Below are 21,140 nucleotides of genomic sequence, written 5' to 3'. Positions count from 1 at the left end.
CCTATAATACATCTATAATACACTGTGTACACACAATAGTTACACTCAGGACCTTCAGGACAAAAATGTCCCCACTGAAACCCATTAAAACTGCAATATTTGATCCCAGTGCCATTAAAGCATAAAATCATGAATTCTATGATATTATGCTTTCATTCTGGAGCCCTGGCTTCAAAATTTAAATTTTTTATATTTTCCACCAGATGGCGCCATTTTTCTCATGTTTATCCTATGGAGCAAATACAAGCTTTTTCCCTATTCTCTGTTTGCTGTATTATAGAGCACTGCAGGACAATTGAATAAATGATGCAGCTAAAATTGTGTGGGTGTGTTGGTATGGATGTCAGAGTGTGTTTTGTATGTGTGTGTGTAAAAACAACAGTGGCATTATATAACCAAACTGGCATTTAAAGGGTTAAATTAATGAATATTTTGTAGTCATGATCAGGACTGATGTTGGTTAAAAAAAATCTAAGTCAGTGAAAGTGGAAAATAATATTAATATATAATATTATTATGGCAGTTTTTTGACGCGGACATTTTTGTCCTCGAAGGACCTCTGAGTAACTTTGTTTAATCGACGCACAAGGGTTAAACTGCAGTACAGCTCATTGAAGAGACTGCAAGTCTTTCCCTCACAGCCTCATTGTCATTCCCATTACAAAGATGGCGCTAGCGTGAATAAGGTCAATATACCTCATAGCAATAATAGGGCTTCCTTAACAGATGTACATCCACTGTTAGCATTGATGATTTATAAACTCACTTTTAAACATGCGTGAGCATATTTTTAACTGGTATGTGCGATTTCTCACAGGTTCACATGTTCTCTGCATTGTATTTATTGTGCATGACGTCACTAAACCGTGAAGAACTTGCTCAGTCATCTTCCTACATTAGCCATCCCACTCTTTACAACAGTGATTATTAATGCTTTCTTAACTGGACAAAGTTGACGAACACGGAAAACCTTAATCGGAGGATTAAATTAGTCGTGGATGTAATAATGAACGGCTACTAAATTAAATTGCTACCAGTCGATTCGCTTCCGATGTGACCCGCGAGAACACATTCCCGAGTGGTCGAGCTTCGTCATCAGTGTCGCGAAACTTCTTTGTTTGTCGCTCTCCGACACGCCACCGCAGGAAATACGCTATTAAACTCGTTCATGGTAGTTTTAAGACGTTACTATATGCTTAAAAGTGTACTTGTAAAGTACTAAAGAAAAGTATTTTGATCATACTAATCGAAAAGTTCGTTTTTTTTAGCCCGAAACTATAATGACGGTGTTTCTGGAGAAGTTTGTTGTCATCACGTGATAGGCCACTATAGTTTCACATAAGCGTTTCTTAACCTTCAGGTGTTCAAAGATTCAACTCAAAGAATAATAATAATAATTATTATAATAATGCCTCAGCCTAAATACAGGAAGATTGCTGTATTGGGATACCGTTCAGTCGGTGAGTGTTTAAAGCGTTTGGAGTTATTTCCGCTGTGTCGTCACATTTATTTGAGCTTTTAAGATATTTTTTTTATTTCCAGTTATTTAATTAATTTAATTCTAGCGTTTATATCGATGATCCATTTCAAAAGTTCCTTACATGCACGTGCATTTCTATAACGGGGAAGTTCATGAATAACGCACGTGTTCTACATAGTCATTTACCAAAATGTAATCTCTATTTTTTTTAGTTTCATCCCTGATCCTTTTTAAACTGTATTTAACAGCTGCTTAAGCAGGAGTCACAGTAAAAGGGCACAGGAGTGACTCGTCCTATTTCAGGCCCATGTGGACTATTTGTAGTGTTGAAAATCTTCCCTTTTCAGATATAACATGCACACTTTGCTGTATAAATAAGTACTCTTGGTCACTTTAAGTATTACATATCTTCATGGGGTACTAATAATAACATACTTAGATGAAATTATGCCTGAATGTATTTTATGCTGTACAATAGCACCATTAAGTAGTTGCCACAGTTGTTGTTGTTTAATTGCTATTTATAATAATTGACTGTAGTATTTTAATGATCTGGTTGTTGTTGTTTATGTTTTTACAACAGGAAAATCCTCTCTTACAATACAGTTTGTAGAAGGACAGTTTGTAGATTCCTACGACCCTACCATTGAAAACAGTGAGTACTAGAATACTTTATTTACACTCTATTATTATAATTCATGATTTGCATGTTTCTAAGATGAAACCCTGTTTTAACCTCCTGGGTAGGGTTGCACCAGCTGTGCGTAAAGTCTCACTTAAGTTGAGACGTAAAGTTCTCACTAAGGGCTTAGTAACTACTAGTTAGTTAGTTTATAACTAAGTCAGTGCTTAATTTGGTTGCACCACCTGTTCTTAAGGCAAGACTTAACTAGTAGGTCGTAAGCTTTCCGTAACGTAATGCATAGTCGCATAATATAACGTTTACCTGTATTGAGCCAATAAGCAGCCTTCACATTTGTACACAGAAGTGTTAAAAAGCCGTGAACTTCAATTTGATCTTGTTCAAACCTTGTTTGCTCGTAACTGTCAGCTGTAATAAATGATATCCCCCCTGAAATAAGATACGTAATAAAACAAGATTTCATTAATGATATATTTAGCTTATGTAAATGACAATATTCAATAACTGTATCTACAATTAATAAGGTGATTAATAAATAAATACTAATACAACAGTCTGGAAAAATAGACATTTATTCATTTTAATATCTATTTCGTAAATGTTGAAACTTGACACCGTACACAGGAAAGTGCACCGTTAGATGATTGTTGGTGCCAGACGGGCTGGTTTGAGTATTTCTGGGATTTTCACACACAACAGTCTCTAGAATTTACTCTGAATGGTGCCAAAAACACAAAACATCCAGTGAGCGGCAGTTCTGTGGATGGAAACACCTTGTTGATGAGAGAGATCAACAGAGAATGGCCAGACTGATTTGAACTGATAATGTCTACGGTAACTCAGATAACCGCTCTGTACAATTGCGATGAGAAGAATATCATCTCTATTCTGAGATGCGGGTTGGCGCTGTTTTGGCGGCACAAGGGGGACCTACACAATATTAGGCAGGAGCTTTTAATGTTGTGGCCGATCGGTGTATATATGTAGGGTGACCATACGTCCTCTTTTTCCCGGTCATGTCCTCTTTTTCGGACCTTAAAAAAGCATCCGGCCAGGATTTCTAAATTTGCGAAAATGTCCGGGATTCGGCTTCAGTTGTGTTATGATGTGCATCTGGTCTAATACTTCATTGTGTGTGCGCGCATATTTGCATCGCTTTAACCCCTCTTTGTAAGTCCCGCCTTCTCGCACACCAATTGGTCGATTATAAGAGGCTTGCTGCAACTATTGGCCAAATTCCTGCCTGTCAATCTCGCCGCGAACGTGCAAAGCGCTGTTGTGTTCGGCGTCAAACAGTTGCTTGACAGCAGCAGCAAATGACAGCGGAGTGGAAACGATGCCCAAACGAAAGTGCACATTTACAGAAGATTTGCACAAACAATTCCCATGCTTTCGTCCAGGTCGAGATCCGTGGGAAGCAGAATGTATGACATGTAAAGCTGGCACTTATGTGTCAGTTGCTAATAAAGGTGCAAGCGATTCAGAAGCACACATTAGCTAATAGAGTCTTTTTCACTGTATTAAAGTTTTCATTCATAGTAACTGTTTTGAACCCTATTATTCCACCCCACCCTAATATATGTCTTGTTGCAATCTAATCTGTCTTGGTTAGTATTTTTCTGATGAAATTGAAACTTTGTAATGCAGCATTTTTTGTACCACATCTCCTTTAGGTGATTTACTTATGTTATAATATTCCTCTTTTGTAAGTCGCTTTGGATAAATGCGTCTGCCAGATGAATAAATGTAAATGCAATAAATAGTTATGGGCCACTCTTTGAGGGTTCACACTTGAGTCCTTTTAGAAATAACCAAACTCAGACCTTTTTTCACTTAAGCCACAAACAAACAAATAAATAAATAAATAATATAGTGAAACAGAGAGAGGAAAAACACTGCTTTTTTGTTGTCTTTGTATTCACATTGTACCTGTCCACTTTGCACCTGTTATTGTCCACTTTGTGATAGGGTCTATATTGGGTCCACTATTCATCATCATCATCATCATTTTTTTAAAAAAAATTTTTTTGGAGCCCAGTGAACTTAAAAGAGTAAAAGTTTGGTTAGAATCATTCTGTGTGATGTGTGTCCAAAGACGAGATCGTTGGCGCAATCCATTTGTCATTGAATAATGACTTTTAATATCCTTTGTACTCTTTACATTCAATTGTTGATCAAAAACATCAAAAAATTTAGTTTTACTTTTAATTCTAAATTACACATAGCACAAATGCGGTAAAGAAGCCACTCTCGAGCAGCTCAGTCAGTATTGAGGCTGACTGTCACACCTGGAGTCGCTAGTTCGAATCCCAGAGTGTGCTGAGTGACTCCAGTCAGGTCTCCTAAGCAACTAAATTGGCCCGGTTGCTAGGGAGGGTAGAGTCACATGGGGTAACCTCCTCGTGGTCACTATAATGTGGTTCGCTCTCGGTGGGGCGCGTGGTGAGTTGTGTGTGGATCGTGGAGAATAGCGTGAAGCCTCCACACGCGCTACGTCTCCGCAGTAACGTGCTCAACAAGCCACGTGATAAGATGCGCAGATTGACGGTCTCAGACGCAGAGGCAACTGAGATTCATCCTCCGCCACCCGGATTGAGGCGAGTCACTACATCACCATGAGGACTTGGAGTGCATTGGGAATTGGGCATTCCAAATTGGGGAGAAAAAGAAAGATTTATTTAAAAAAAATAAAAAGAAAAAAGAAAGAAGCCACTCTATGGCAATATGGCCAAACATAGCATGATTGTTTTTTTGTTTGTTTTTTTCATATTGTTTGATATCAATGTTTATCACAATATACAATAGCATTTCACATGTTTATTAAACCTCAAGAATGTAAACAACTTGTTAAACTCCACAGGATAAGCTACCTTTTAATTTGAACTTCAAGAAGTATACTCAATTTAGGATTTAACCCTACATAAGGTGTGTGACCTCTTTTCGATGAAGAATCTCTCTTAGCTAATGCTAGATATGATGCATTAATACAGATTTGATTTGACTGGAGTTTGGCGGGGAAGCAGACCTGTAATTTAAATTATTTGCCCACCTTGGCAGTGGTGGCTCAGTGGTTAAGGCTCTGGGTTACTGATCAGAAGGTCAGGGGTTCAAGCCCCAGCACCACCAAGAAAAAAACAAGGTTTAACCAAATATAATCTGCCCACATGTGGCATTTAGTCCAAACAGGCTACCTAATGCTGATCTACCTAACCCTATGAACATACCACCCCCCCCCCCCCCCAATGCCCCATGCCACAAAATTCAAGTCACCTATTTTCGCTCGATTTGGTGAGGCAAGTTGCTTATTTTGGGCTTGTATTTCCTGACCTGGTGGCTTGTTTCTCTTTTAAGATCTAGCAACACTGTTTATGTTCTTCAGTCAGTTAAGACCAGTCAACATGAGCACATCGGCGTGTAGCGTTATTAGCAAGCTGGTGCCAATTTACCTACATCTGTACGATCGTTCACGTAGAGACATTTTACAAGAACATGTCATGTCTACAAAAGGAATCAAACCTACTTAAATATCTGCAGCGAAAGCCATTCACACATCTGCGTCTCTTATCATCATTCTTTTGTGTTTTCCCCCATTAACACTCTTTTATACACCCAATTTAAACATCATCATAAATTACAATAACAGAGTGTAATATGTCCGCGTATAGCGTGTTGTTAGCTCAATAGCATCATGAATTCAGAATGTAAACATGACAAAACATTTTAATCTGCATATATATTACTTTATATCATCATCGATTGGTTAAAACATTTTCTTTTACTGACCTCATGTGAATTCTACTCATACAATGAGGCATACAGTCATTGATAGTACATTTTAATGTCATATTAGTTGATGTTTTGCATACAATGCCATATTGAATATTTATAGCTCATACATTTCTGTTTGTCTTTTAAGCTTTTAATAAAATGGTGTCCATCAATGGCCAGGACTTCAATCTCCAGTTAGTTGACACTGCTGGGCAGGTAAGACAGCAGATCAGTCTGGATTATGGAGTTAAAGTTTTCTTTGTCATTTAATTTTAATGAGTGATTTTCTCTGAACCCCCCCTTTAGGATGAGTATTCCATCTTTCCTCAATCTCATTCTATGGATATTCATGGCTACGTTTTGGTGTACTCAGTCACTTCAATGAAAAGGTCAGTTTTTATATCCCCCTTATTTTATTTTAATTGTTGTTATACCACACATTTAAACATTTCAGTTACATGACTATTTTGGTCATTTCATTTTCATTGTTGACAGGTTAATGTTGTAATAATGCAAATAAACATGAACTTGAATGGTTGTCTCATTTTTCTGAATTAATACTCGCAGAAGGAAATCTGCCAAAAAAAAATTAAATTATTTACCATTACCGTCAGTAAGTAGGGGTGTTTGATTCCAAAGGTCGACTCAGATTGTCAGTTATTTTTGATCAGGACAGGGTCAAGATTTGGGTCCATTGCCAGGAGTGGGCATTAGGGGGTAGTGTCCTCCCAAGTGACATACTCAAATACCAGATTGTTTGCTGTGTGCATCTGCAAAAAAATCTATAAAAAACAACATGTTAAAAGGCCATACGCAGCATCAGACACACTATATAATGAATGAGTGTCACACCTGCAGGTTTACGATCTTAGATATGTGATTGGTTCTTGAGAACACTAATTCACTAGTTTGTGTCTTTTTAAACAGGACATTGTGATTTGCTCAAAGTCATTTAAACAAGAGTCGACTCATCTACTAGAGTCGACTCCGATTCTTGGGCTAGTCAGAGTCCCCACTGTGGTCATCAGGAAATATTTAGTTGTTTAATGGGTCATGAAACACCAAAACACGTTTTTTGTCACTACCCAGATATACATGTTTTTCACATTGTGGGAAAAGCTCATAGCATGCATACATTTGAAGGAACGTCACTAATGTGACTAAATGTGAGTTCAGTTGTTATTGGTACGTACATGTCTTTGTACATCTCCACATTATTCATGAGAGCGCATCCTTCTCTGGGGACTCTCTTTGATTTAGAATGGAATTGATGAGGGCTGGGCGATATATAGGATATTCATAATATATTCACAACGTTTTGCTGGCAATATAGAATGTAGCAATATCGTGAATATAGCAATGATTTTAATGTGCTTTTTATTTGGCCAGTAAGTTACCTTAAGAGTGTGTCATCAGACTAATTTCCCGATCCTTCCTCGTAAGGCTCAAAATAAAAGATGTTGCCTTTATTAACTGCAAAAGACTGAAATGTTATCTAATGGGTACATACGGGTAGCCTGTCTCAGAACGTTTCACATACATTGAGAAACCAAGCGTTCCATGTTTTCACATTCGTGCAATTCTAAACATTTGTAACCTCTGCAAGTTATTATACAAATGTAAAACATGACACAGTATCACAGCAAAGGAGGTGATGGCAGTGCCCGCTCAGCCAGACCACTGTTCTGTTATTATCTTTTAAATTAGACTTTTTTTGACAGCCTGAATATTCAACTCGACTGTAAAATAAATTAAATAAAGCAAACTAATTCTTAAATTATTTGTGGTGAGTACTTGAACGTTTCAGGTGAAAGGTGACTATCGCTAGCTATAATGTGATCGGCACATATTATGTTCGCGTGTAGCGTGTTCTTAGCTCAATAGCATCATGAATTCAGAATGTAAACAGGTGAAAGGTGACTATCAATTGACTGCTCTCTTAATTAGAAAAATATTGTCTGCCATATAATTCAGTCAGAGCTCAAAGGATAAAAGAAGGAAATGGATTTAAGAAAAGGAATTTAACTAGAATAAGGATTTAACTAAATGATGTAATAAAAAAGTGCAAGCATAAGTACAAGAGGCGCATTCAATTCTTCTAATTGTGAGTCCAGCCGTTTACTAGACCTATTGTTGTGTTCTGTTTATGAATATAAGTGAAGTTGTCTTGTTTTATTTAGGTTGATAAACGGATAGAAATTTCATGCACTCAAAAAAAAAATCATAACAAATTCCATCAGATTGAATTAAGTAAAAAAAAAAAAAAGTTTTTATTTATTTAATTTGTTATGACATTGAAACATATAAATCTTAAATATAGGCAATTTTTTGGAGTGTGCGCTCCAGAGGATCATTTGATTAGATATTTATTAGACAAACATTTTTGGATTTCACTTTGTTTATTTTGTATATTTTTGCCATATTTTAAAGTGCTGTCATGCCACGATTTCAGACACATGTACAGGCAAGGGATAAAGAAGCGTCTTCTGGCTGCGGCCTCTGCTTCACAACACCAGGAAGTGAACATATATCATGCGCTCTGCTTTAGGAGGTGTTTAGGTTATTGTGGTTCGCAAGCCTCAATCCAGTTTTTATTCAATGTAATGTTATAGTTCTCTTATTAGTCATATTAGTTACTGTTAGTTTTTTATTTAACATTTGCCTTGTGAGAAAATGAGCATAAAAATTGTAACTGTCAAATCGTTTTCATTTTTACAGATTTTATTTATTTCGAATGTTTGGTGATGTTTCAGTTGAGCTTATGCATGTGCAAATCTATCAAAGCCATGACGCGCGCTGTTTCGGATGACAGCGAAGGTATTGGGGGGAAAAAAAACTTCATTTTCAGCAGTGTTACATCTTAGGGTAAAGTGACAAATCTGTGCCCCCTTCAAAATTTCAAATGCCCCCTCGGGTAAATTATCCTGGCCTCTCAAAAACGTCACTTTAGAACTAGTATCACTGCTTGGGCTGTTTATAACAAGTTATTGGAGAAACAAGGATGTGTGTGTGTGTGTGTGTGTGTGTGTGTGTGTGTGTGTGTGTGTGTGTGTGAATGTGTGAGTGAGAGAGAGCAAGAGAGACCGTGTGCAATTATCTGTGTCTGTCTGCTGCTACTCCCAAGCTGAAATGTTGTAGTGTGTTAGTCAGCTTTCTGACTATTTTCCTATTTTCTCAGTGGAAAAATAGCCGTCCAACCGGGGTATTCCTCCCTATTTCGCGGTAGCCAGTGCGCAAGAGTCTTTCACTATAGAAACCGCAATCTCCTCCGCCATTTTGAACAGTATTTTCTCTCCGAAGTGGAAACTCCGGTAAGAGGTAAGCGCCTTGAATTTTTGTAAGTAATCAGTCTGTTGTGTCTCTCAGCTGTGAAGAGCCTTAATGCTTAAGTTGTTCGTTTAAAGCTGTTTAAAGCTATTTCCCAGCTTTAGTAGTGTAGTAGTAATCAGAGAAATCAAAGAGTGCCAATGAATAAAAATACTGACTGACTGACAGCGCTGCCACTGACTAAATGCACACCAACTCAGCTGGCTAATTTACACACACAAATGGTCTTTTGCCTCCACCTGCTGGCTAAAATCTGTGATGTCACAAAAATAAATGTAAAGAGACATATTTAGCTCTTTTCACATCTGCACTGCTCTTACACTGTAGTTTAGAATGGCACGAACACAAGCGGAGGGATACACAAGTGAAGCGCCCGAGTGATGATGGTGTGAGACCATCAGTATTCATGGAACATCTCTCGTCCAGTCAGATTCGAGGACCACAACTAACTGTTGAATATACACCGATCAGCCACAACATTAAAAGCACCTGTCTAATAATGTGTAGGTCCCCCTCGTGCCGCCAAAACAGCGCCAACCCGCATCTCAGAACAGCATTCAGAGATGATATTCTTCTCAACACAATTGTACAGAGAGGTTATCTGAGTTACCGTAGACTTTATCAGTTCAAACCAGTCTGGCCATTCTCTGTTGACCTCTCTCATCAACAAGTGTTTCCATACACAGAACTGCCACTCACTGGATGTTTTTTGTTTTTGACACCATTCTGAGTAAATTCTAGAGACTGTTGTGTGTGAAAATCCCAGAAATACTCAAACCAGCCCATCTGGCACCAACAATCATCCATACGATTATCTAATCAGCCAATCGTGTGGCAGCAGTGCAGTGCATAAAATCATGCAGATACAGGTCAGGAGCTTCAGTTAATGTTCACATCAACCATCAGAATGGGGAAAAAATGTGAGCGTGGCATGATTGTTGGTGCCAGTCGGGCTGGTTTGAGTATTTCTATAACTGCTGATCAGAAAGCTGAGGCACAATGCTGCTATTTCAGCATAAACTATTTTTTCTGTTAGTAGGCCAACTGATATCATGGTTTGCATATATCTCTGAGCTATTAAAATGGGTTCGGCACAGATCCATGCTGTGATGAGTGACTCAGGAGAGATTGAGAGCACAAATGTTTGTCACAGACCGCGGCTGCGTACATACTGTTTCTATGAACACGAATGCAGACTGACCGCTGCTCTCATGAAGCATCAGCTATAATCATATATTCTTTGTTTTATTCATCCGTTACATCCTTTTGCAGTTTTTTTCTTTCTAACTGAACTCGTGATTCAGCGATATAGAGAACTGCCATAAATACTCTTGCAATTGGACACCTCATAATTCATACACATTTGATATTGATAAATATCCTAAATGTCTGATGACTACATGACTCAGGCCGCAAAAAATGCATTTGGAGTAGTGCTGTCTGAGATTGTGATATGACTGTGTACTGTGTAAGGGCCTAGATGCTGATTTAAAGACTAAACATCACTTAATCTGCTTTCAGTTTTGAAGTTGTGCAGGTTCTACATGACAAGCTTCTTGATATGGTTGGAAAGATACAGTAAGTGTGGTTAATATCTGTGCTACACTTTTTTTTAGTGTCTCAAAAATGTTGTCATAAATATTATACATGTGGTCATAAATGTTACTTATATTTACCTAGGGTACCTACTGTACTAGTTGGGAACAAAAAAGATCTTCACATGGAAAGGTAAGAATATTATATAGTGACTGTTCAATAATACAACAAACTACTTTATGAATGAAAAATGTATTTTATTCAGGAACCTTAATTTTTTCCATAGTGAAATGAGGAAAACATAGATTTCAGATTTACAAATGTATTCACCCACACTCCTAAAGGCTGCGACATACTCCTAGAGAAATCGAAGAACAAACTAGTGTGATGGAATTTCGAACTAAATCTGGCCCAAGAGAAGTGTTTTTTTGCATTTGTTTCAGTGGTTCAAAACCAGCACAAACTCTCAAGAAAACTTAGTACCAGCTAGGAACCAGCATACTGCCATTGGTCCACATCATCGGTGGGTTTGACCCAGACCCCACCTACTTTGAGGCGGACAGATAATTCCAGTAACGTTCTTCAGTCAGTTAAGATCAGTCAACATGTACACACCAGCGTGCAGAGTTACCAAGGTGGCACAAATTTACCTACATCTAGAGGCATTTTCCCTAGACCGTGCCATGTATGAGCAAAACTAAGAGCATGTGTAGGGCTCATGGGGTGGCAGGGGAAATTAAATGTAAACACTTTGGTAAACGTCAGAGTTATGTGAACAAGTCTATTGCTTGGCCGATCGTGTACTTGACTACAGCAGCACGGCGTGAGTATGGCAAGAACTCAGTCTCAAAAACCAGACTAATCGAAAGTCAGACTGAATGTCCTGTGCTTTGCGTGTCTTGAGAGAGCGTGAATGACACAGCCGTGACATCAATGTCTTGAAATTAGTGGGTGTATGTGTGGGAAACGAGACAAGTTTAATTTAAATGCTCAATATAATCAGATGATGCAGATACTTTATAATTTTGCAGCTAAAACAATCCAAAAATAAATAAAAAAATCTGCCTAATATTTAATATTATTAAATCACCGCATCAGTGAGTTTTACAAAAAAATATGAATGCCAAAATGAATTGCTTAAGATACAAACAAATCTGCAATGCATTATTTTACAGCTGATTAGCTAAGACAGCCAATGCATCTTTTTTGTACCTCAAGTGACATGTGCATGCACACAGAGTATTTTGTTTAAAGTTTGTGTACAGGGAGAGCATGTCATTTTAGTAAATGGTTGGCCCAAATCTTTTGCAATTTTGCCCTTAAAGAACATTGAAATGACCTGTGTAACTTAAATGAAACAAGTTACAATCCATCTAGACAAAGGCCAGTGTTACAATCATAAGAGTCTCTAGCCTATGCTAATTGTCACTTTCCTGGTGCTTTTCCAACAGTCTAGCGCTTTACCTACTGTGCCTACAAATATGAACATAGCCATAGATACATACCAAATTTGGAGTCTGCTGCCTGCTAAAATAGCAATAATCTACAGACAGCATGCTGGGCTAGCTAACTGAAGGGTATGATATCTTAGGGCCACGTCCTGAAGAGTTCAGCTCCAACCCTAATCAAATACATCTGAACCAGCTAATCAAGGTCTTCAGGATTACTTGAAAATTGCTGGTGTGTAAGAGCAGAGTTAGAAAGTAAGCTTTGTAGGACGTGGCCCTCTAGGAATGCAATTGAATTGCCTGTCTTAAGGGCATTATTCGGTAACGGTGGTGAAAATCAAAAACAGCTTGGTCAATATTTAGCCCAGCAGAACTGGCTATATTGTACTCAATCAAGCAGAATTCAAACTCTCAACCTTTGGGATTCTAGCCTACAGCTTTACACACTACACCATTGAGTCGATAGTGTCAGATGGTGCCAAAGAGACTTAACACGTTGAGAGTCAGCACACCGAAGTATAGACCTTATTCATGCTAGAGCCATCTTTGATTTTTAATGGGAATGAAAACAAGGCAGTGAGGGAAAGACTTACAGTCTCTTCAATGGCACAAATGGTATAAACCTAAAAAGCTCCTAGATCACATCTAATCTTCCACAACTCATGTTGTCTGGAGTTCTATGTATACTGAATGTACTTAGAATGATATTTTTTCAATGTTTTGTCCACGGAACAATCTAAAAACACTTTAAACTGCAGTACAGCCCATTGAAGAGACTGTAAGTCTTTCAATTACAGCCTCATTGTCATTCCCATTAAAAATCAAAGATGTCACTAGCGTGAATAAGGTCTGAGAAAGTGCTGTCAATGCTGCAGCCAAAGTGTTTGAAATACAAAAAATAAATAAACAATTTTGTTTTCAGAATTAAAAAAGTCAATTTTGGGGATTTCTTGACAAGTAGGTGGCGCTGTCACTAAACATGGCCTGTATGCACAGAACATAGTTGTAATGATGCATACCAAGTTCCATTGTGATAGGACAAAGCGTTGCAGAGATATGGCCTGACTTCCTGCTTTTTGTCAACTTTGTCAAATTAGTTATGACATAATTCCTTAACAAAATCAAAAATCCATCATATAACTTTTGTGTGGCTTAGTCTGAAGATGATTTGAGACAAATTTGGGAAAACTGGAGAAGATTTGTAGGAGTAGCAGCAACAAAACAGAATGATTTATTTTACAATATTACAGGATCAATACAACATACATAGAAAATATAGCCGCAAGCAGCGATTATCTGGGTCCAAGCAGTTTGGGGAGGAAAGCAAAGGGGAGGAACAACCAAAACTGGCAAACATGAAAGAACAGATCAGTCAGGACATTTCATCACTACATACAGTACTTTTTTGCCATTTATTTTGCCAACATTCTAGGGAGGAGTTCAAAAATGTAGGGTACAACGGGGCTAAAGGCTTTGCGGGGTAAAAGGCTCCATTGATTTTATTTTCTCCCAAAACACTAAATAGCAACAAACACTACCGCAGCACTTTCCTAAACACCTGTTTGTCACTTTACACTGCACATTTGTCCTCTTCCATGAGATCTTTGTGTGTGGTGTCTAAAGGATGATTTTGAGGCAGTTTGATTGAATTTTTGTAAATATTTTTTTAAATGTTGCAAATCTGTGTAGCTAATGAAAATCCCTGAAATTAATACATTCCTTTTGAAACAAGATACTTATTTATCATTTTGAGTTTTAAAGTCATTAAATCAAACATTTTTCAATAACTGTCCAATAAGTGCAAGGACAGTATTTGGGGTAAAAGTCCCCCTGTTGCAGGTGCTAAATGGCCCTAAATTAAACACATTGTTTTTCTAAAGTGGGGGAATAGATTTGTTATAAAAATGTTGAAAGTGCGCTCACATTGACTCATCTAATCACAATAGAGATTAGTTTATAGAATACTTGAGATGTAATAAAATGCCAAATGTGTTTGAAATTAACAGGAAATGATTGACTTTTTCTGAAGTGGTTATTTTGAGGGAGCATCATCTTAATTTGTTAGAAAAGCATCTTGCTGTCTCAAAATTATTTGCATTAGTTGCCCTGTAACTATTGCTTAGTGGGCCTTTTACCCTAAGTAAAAAAAGCTAAATTTCCTTAAAGGAAACCCAATTTTTTTTTCTCCCATAAAACTCAAAATGACAGAACAACTTTATAGAGTGAAATGAAATTAAAGTCTTACGTTTTGTTCCACTTGACTCATAGAATCAGAGGAAAAACTGTAAATGGCCTTATTATAGTGCCACCTAGGGCCACCTGAGTAGTTTGGGGGGTTTGGGACCGTCCTGCCAAGTTTGGTGTCTCTAGGGCAGAAAGAGAAAGTAGTAATAATAAGAAAAATCTCCTAACAAATAAACTAGGGTTCCAGCACCTTCTGTGCTTGGATCCCTAAATGTAGCCGCAAGCAGCAATCATCGGGGGCCAAACGCACATGGACCGTATTCACTATAGCGCCATATTTGATTTTTGACATGGGCAAAACTGTAAAGGAACAGACTTACAGTCTTTTCAATGGTTTGCACTGTTGTTTAAAGTGTTTTGGATCATTCTGTGGACAGAACATAGACAAAAGCATGTTTCAAAAAAATTAAACGAATAAGACTGTGGGCAGAAGGAGAGTAATATTAAGAAGAGAAAGAACACCAACAGGGCTAACCCTAACCCTACTTTCATGAAACTCACTCCATGAGGGACATTGCAGATGCTTGGACTTTCAAATAACCCCTCGCTGGTGAGAGAAACTTCCCCTCTAAGCAATCCTGCAGTGTGGAAATACTGGCGCAGAACACTTCTGTTTGCTTCAGACTAAACTCTGATTTCTGTATTGGCGTTCCTTAATTAATTGTGTTTTTTTTTAACAAATCTTTCATTTGACTTAAACTAATCAGAAACCTGAAACTTCATGAGCAATGTGAATGAACAAAAAAATTATTCATTCAAAAACTTTGCATATTGGCCATTTGTTGCCACCTGCTGCTGCAAAGATGTAATGTTCAGAAATGGTCACTGAACTAATCTCAAAGAATCTTTTTGGTGAATGGTTTCAAAAGATTTGATTCACTAGGATGAATCGAAATCCCCACTTCTAACTGGCTGCACTACATTCATACGAGCAGAGTGATACAAACAGTGAAGCGTCTCAGTGCTGTTGTACTGAATATTAGCATACTTGGAACACTGCTTACCCAAGCAGATTAAAGGACCAGAACTAACTGTTGCATAATTGTAATTTAAGCCAAGATACATTGATCAGACTGACATGCTCTGCAAAACATGCCATGTTAAAGTTGAAGCGTGATGTAGTAACTCGAACAATTTATTCTAACATCAAGGTCAGTGATTGCAACTGGCAGTAAGGCAACGTTTTTCCACTCATGTTCTCTTTTACTTTTCCTTTATTTTTCTTCTAGAGTGATTAAACCAGAAGAAGGCAAGAAATTAGCAGACTCTTGGGGTGCTGCTTTTATGGAGTCATCTGCTAAAGAAAACCAGGTAATATTGTTTTGTAGCATAGATCAGGAATGTCTGCTTAGACATGGAGTTAATGTTTCTTAAGTTTCTGCAATATTAGTGCACGTATTAATTATTTCTCAGTATTTCTGCATGTATTAGTTACATATGTGAATATTAGTGTATACATTCTCATTTATTTTACAGACCGCTGTAGAGGTTTTCAAGCGGATTATTCTGGAAATGGAAAAAGTAGATGGAAATGCCCCATCTGAGGAAAAGAAGTGTGCTGTGATGTAAAACATGCAGTGAACTTATTGGCCGAAGTCAGATGACAACATCACCACCCGATGCCATGCAATGAATTCTGATGGATCAGCAGTTTAGTAACAGACCTTATCCTCCTGAACAGTCACATGCTCTTCAAGATTAATTTCAACAACAAAAAATATTCCAAAAATCAAATATTGTCAGTATTGTGAATTAAATATAAATGCTGCTTTGCGTTTTAAGGTTAAAATACTGTCAAATGTCACTGTATGACTTAAAAAAAAAAAAAAAAAATCCCATCTCAGTTACCTTCAACCTTAAAGGAATAGTTCACTCAAAAATAAAAATTCCCTCATCATTTACTCACCCTCATGTTGTCTCAAACTCATATGACATTCTCTCTTCTGCTAAGCACATATCTTGACATTTTGAAAGATGTATGTGGTATTTTTGCCAATGGAACATAGTCCACACAACTCGAGTGGTTTAATCCATGTCTTCTGAAGTGAGACAACCACTTTGGGTGAGAAACAGACAAACATTTCTTTTTTTTTTTCTTTTTTTTGGGGGGGGGATTTTTCCCCTTTTTCTTCCAATTTGGAATGCCCAATTCCCGATGCGCTCTAAGTCCTCGTGGTCGCATAGTGATTCGCCTCAGTCTGGGTGGCGGAGGACGAATTCCAGTTGCCTCCGTGTCTGAGACGGTAAACCCGCGCATCTTATCACGTGGCTCGTTGAGCGCGTTGCCACGGAGACATAGCGCATGTGGAGGCTTCATGCCATCCACCGCGGCAACCACGCTCAATTCACCATGCGCCCCACCGAGAACAAACCACATTATAGCGACCACGAGGAGGTTACCCAATGTGACTCTTCCCTCCCTAGCAACCGGGCCAATTTGGTTGCTTAGGAGACATGGCTGGAGTCACTCGGCACGCCCTGGGATTCGAACTAGCGAACTCCAGGGGTGGTAGCCAACAGACAAACATTTCTAAGGACCATATAAGAATATAAGTCTTAAAATTCACAGTCTCCTTGGCCCAGCTGAGAGAAGCTCGTTGACACACTTTCTTGCGCTTGACGCATACAGAGAGCGCTGTACACAAACCAGACACAACGTTACCAGGTTAGATGTTTCCACACTCAGGCGCAAGATGAAATGCTTGTCTCGGGTCGTTTTAGGGATGTTTTAGCCTGTATTCCAAATGAGCCGTATGTCAAGATGTGACAAAGCGATCGTATCGCTTCAGAAGACATGGATCAAACCACTCGAGTCTTAGAGTTTTGTTTTGGACCTCACTGACTTGCATTGTATGGACAAAACACCTCATACATCTTTATAAATATATTTGTGTTCTGCAGAAGAAAGAATGTCATACAAGTTTTGACGGCATGAGGGTGAGAAAATGATCATTTTTGGATGAACTATCCCTTTAACATGTTGACACATTTAATGATTAATCTTACTGGTACTTACCTGTAAACATCACCTACTTTCTCAGATTAATTCTGGACTTCAGCCAGTACACAAGCTTATCATCTTTCTTTTTTTTTAGCTTGTCCTCTTCCAAAATCTTACTCATCTTCTCTTCAGGAACCATCTGGATAAAATGTGATTCAATAGTCCATGTAAATTAAGTTTATTTAGATGCTGTCATAAAATCCAGTACATTTGACATAGCACTATACACAACATTCCCCTTTAGTGGAGTGTGTGAACAATGTGTATATGTACTGCATGGTGATGTAAACAGCACCTTTAAGAGTGTTTTTTACACTGCTGAGTGCCTACAAGAACTGTATTCCTGTGAACCCCTCTTCAGTACAATGTCATTATCAGGTCTTTACAACTTTAAAGCTTTGTGAGATTCAGCCGTTTTTAATTTACTGGAATTGTTTTGCTTTGATGGATCTGAAAATAACCTGGTTATCCTATAATGGAGCCCCGTCCTCCTCCACTAGTATTCAAATCTCTTTCAGGTTTACCTTTACTCACTATTTGAAAATGTTCATGAAATAAGTATTTGTATGTGTCACCTTTGATGGCATATAGTCTGATACTTTATAGGCAAAGGACCAGTTAATTAATGATGAATAACTTTTCCCTATGGAGCTGCATATGAGCTTGATTTTCATTTAAAAGCAGTGCCACAAACAATATCTCTGACTAATAGTGATAATACATAGGCAACTGAAAGTGTTCCCTTTTAATATCTTTAATTAACCTCCCTGCTTTCTATTTAGTTACCCCTTAAAAGTAATAGATGCATCAATAGCAACATGACAGAAATACCCTCCAGGGATTTCCTGCCCCATACTATATCGAGTCAGCAGCACTACTGAAGTCCAAGGGTCCTTGCATCCTGCCAGGCTTTTCATGTTTAACAGTTTTGCAACCATCATCAGTTTTTAGGGACTTCTGTATATGGAATTTTTCTTTTATGGAAAAAAAAATAAACATTCATAAAAGTGTTAATGTGTGTTCTGTTTGTTTTCTTAGTTGACAATCTCATATGTCAAGGCAATTCACATGTATAGTGCTTTTCACAATATACTTAGTTTCAAAGCAGGTTAACAAAAGGTCATAATGTCCCCAGTGAACCTCTTTATAGATAACCATGCCTTAATAACCCCTGTGAGCAAACCAAAAGCAACTGTGTCAAGGGAAAAAGAAAAAAAAAAAAATGTAAATGTTAGTTAGCGGAGAGAAACTCTATAAGGTGTTTAGTTAGTGGGGGCTTTACATTAAGAGTTGGGTTACTAAAACAGAATAGATCAAAGAGGAGAAAAAACAAATGTAAGATTAAGATCACTGGAACAGAATGGAAATTTAGCATGTAAAGTCCAGTAGTGACACTTTTGACAATTGATCTTGTAGGCTAGTCTGGTCTTAGGGACCCTTTGGGTTAGGGATATGTAACCAACCCTAACCCTGCACATTTTGGACATTTCCCTTATTGAACACACCTGATTCCACTCATCTCCTTAGTAGAGGCTCCATGACCTGATTTGTTGTCAGAAAAGTAAAACATCCAAAATGTGCAGTGTGGCAACAGACAATTGAAAATATATGTTTTTCTAGATTCTTTTGATAGTGTCTGATATATTTTCTACCTCATTCTGTTGAGAGAATCCACGTGAGATCACCTACGTATTTTGTCACAGCTGTTGGTTGAAAGTTGCATTAAATGCTCAAAAGTTCTTTCTAAAAATGTCTAGATTGTCAGTTATCAAAATAATCATTATTTGCAGCTCTACATGAAAGTCAGCTCGAAAATTCACTTAAAGTTGGCTAGCTCACCTATCAATAGCACCTAGTCACCACATCATTTTGGTATTTTATGTTCATTCACACAATGCAGGGCATAAACAAACTGTTATAAAACTATTCAATAATCAGTTTGCCACAGTCCATCACTGAAACATTGTAATGCAAATTCAGTCCTTTCCTTACCTGATACAGTGCATCTGGAAAGTATTCACAGCGCTTCACTTTTTCCACATTTTGTTATGTTTCAGCCTTATTCAAAAATGGATTAAATTCATTATTTTCCTCAAAATTCTACAAACAATACCCCATAATGACAACGTGAAAGAAGTTTGTTTGAAATCTTTGAAAATTTATTAAAAATAAATAACGAAAAAAATCACATGTACATAAGTATTCACAGCCTTTGCCATGACACTCAAAATTGAGCTCAGGTGCATCCTGTTTCCACTGATCATCCTTGAGATGTTTCTACAACTTGATTGGAGTCCACCTGTGGTAAATTCAGTTGATTGGACATGATTTGGAAAGGCACACACAATGCAGCAATGTACAGAGACATCCTTGATGAAAACCTGCTCCAGAGCGCTCTGGACCTCAGACTGGGGCGAAGGTTCATCTTCCAACAGGACAACGACCCTAAGCACACAGCCAAAATAACAAAGGAGTGGCTCCGGGACAACTCTGTGAATGTCCTTGAGTGGCCCAGCCAGAGCCCAGACTTGAACCTGATTGAACATCTCTGGAGAGATCTGAAAATGGCTGTGCACCGACGCTCCCCATCCAACCTGATGGAGCTTGAGAGGTCCTGCAAAGAAGAATGGGAGAAACTGCCCAAAAATAGGTGTGCCAAGCTTGTAGCATCATACTCAAAAAGACTTGAGGCTGTAATTGGTGCCAAAGGTGCTTCAACAAAGTATTGAGCAAAGGCTGTGAATACTTATGTACATGTGTTTTTTTTTTTTTCTTCTTTTATTTATAAATTTGCAAAGATTTCAAACAAACTTCTTTCACGTTGTTATTATGGGGTATTGTTTGTAGAATTTTGAGGAAAATAATGAATTTAATCCATTCTGGAATAAGGCTGTAACATAACAAAATGTGGAAAAAGTGAAGCGCTGTGAATATTTTCCGGATGCACTGTATAACTCCACAGATGTGAGGCACAGGTTGGTCTTTTCCAGATGAGGTGATCACATGGTCGACAACACATCAATGCATGTTTAAAATCACTCCATTATGGGGTGCTTCTTATTTCTTTAAATGTGTATCATTATTATTTAAGAATTTAAATAAATGAAGAGAATTTTAAGGAAGAAGTTTATTATTGCATGGTCACAAAACATAGTGGAAGCTCTGCCCACCCAAAGTTTCCACCCATTTATAGGCATGGGGAATAAAAATCACCAATCAGATCCAGCTGGATAAATCTGTACTTGTAGCAGAATATTGAATGTGTCTGGATTTGCAGCAGAGTAAGACAGAATAGTTGCAACACGTGCTGTGCAAATGCAGAATCATAAAATCAAAGCAGTAATATATGTGTAAAATGGATTATCTTCGCTCTCTCAAGTATCAATTTTGAGTGACGTCAATCATTTATGATTTTGCACAGAATGCATTACCACTGAACTTTAAAGGATCTGCCATAATGTTGTTGGAACTTTTTTCAATGAAGACATTCCTAATAAATCTTGATAAAACAAGGTGCACTTTTTAAGTGGTCTATGTGGAAATATTTACTTAAAGCAGTGGCAGTTCTAGCTTGTATGGTGCCCTACGCGAAATCAGAGATTGTGGTGGTGTCACATGATGAAATGGTGGTGACACAATAATTTGGGGGCAGTCACACTAAATGCCCTACCCCCAAATTATGTCAGCTTTAAA

At 37.9% G+C, this 21,140-nt stretch overlaps 1 protein-coding gene across 1 annotated transcript; it reads left to right on the top strand.

Moving 5' to 3' along the window:
* The first annotated feature begins 957 nt into the window (after positions 1 to 957).
* Positions 958 to 18,461, top strand: LOC127449265 (GTP-binding protein Rheb-like). The gene is made up of 8 exons (XM_051712586.1): positions 958 to 1,460; positions 2,064 to 2,135; positions 6,040 to 6,107; positions 6,198 to 6,280; positions 10,740 to 10,796; positions 10,899 to 10,946; positions 15,676 to 15,757; positions 15,923 to 18,461. The coding sequence occupies exons 1-8, from the start codon at positions 1,409 to 1,411 to the stop codon at positions 16,013 to 16,015; spliced, it is 555 nt and encodes a 184-aa protein (XP_051568546.1). The 5' UTR covers positions 958 to 1,408; the 3' UTR covers positions 16,016 to 18,461.
* Positions 18,462 to 21,140: the final 2,679 nt, after the last annotated feature.

This window comes from Myxocyprinus asiaticus, chromosome 12 (genome assembly GCF_019703515.2).
Source record: "Myxocyprinus asiaticus isolate MX2 ecotype Aquarium Trade chromosome 12, UBuf_Myxa_2, whole genome shotgun sequence".
NCBI classification, from domain to species: domain Eukaryota; kingdom Metazoa; phylum Chordata; class Actinopteri; order Cypriniformes; family Catostomidae; genus Myxocyprinus; species Myxocyprinus asiaticus.
The sequence above is the reverse complement of the archived record's forward strand: the minus strand, read 5'-3'. Positions and strand labels throughout refer to the sequence as shown.

Bases quoted from the DNA above. Each gene is read 5' to 3' on its own strand.
- LOC127449265 (XM_051712586.1), top strand. From the start codon at position 1,409: ATGCCTCAGCCTAAATACAGGAAGATTGCTGTATTGGGATACCGTTCA. The intron at 1,461-2,063 runs GTGAGTGTTTAA...TTTTTACAACAG, and splicing joins ATTGGGATACCGTTCAGTCG to GAAAATCCTCTCTTACAATA. The intron at 6,108-6,197 runs GTAAGACAGCAG...CCCCCCCTTTAG, and splicing joins TAGTTGACACTGCTGGGCAG to GATGAGTATTCCATCTTTCC.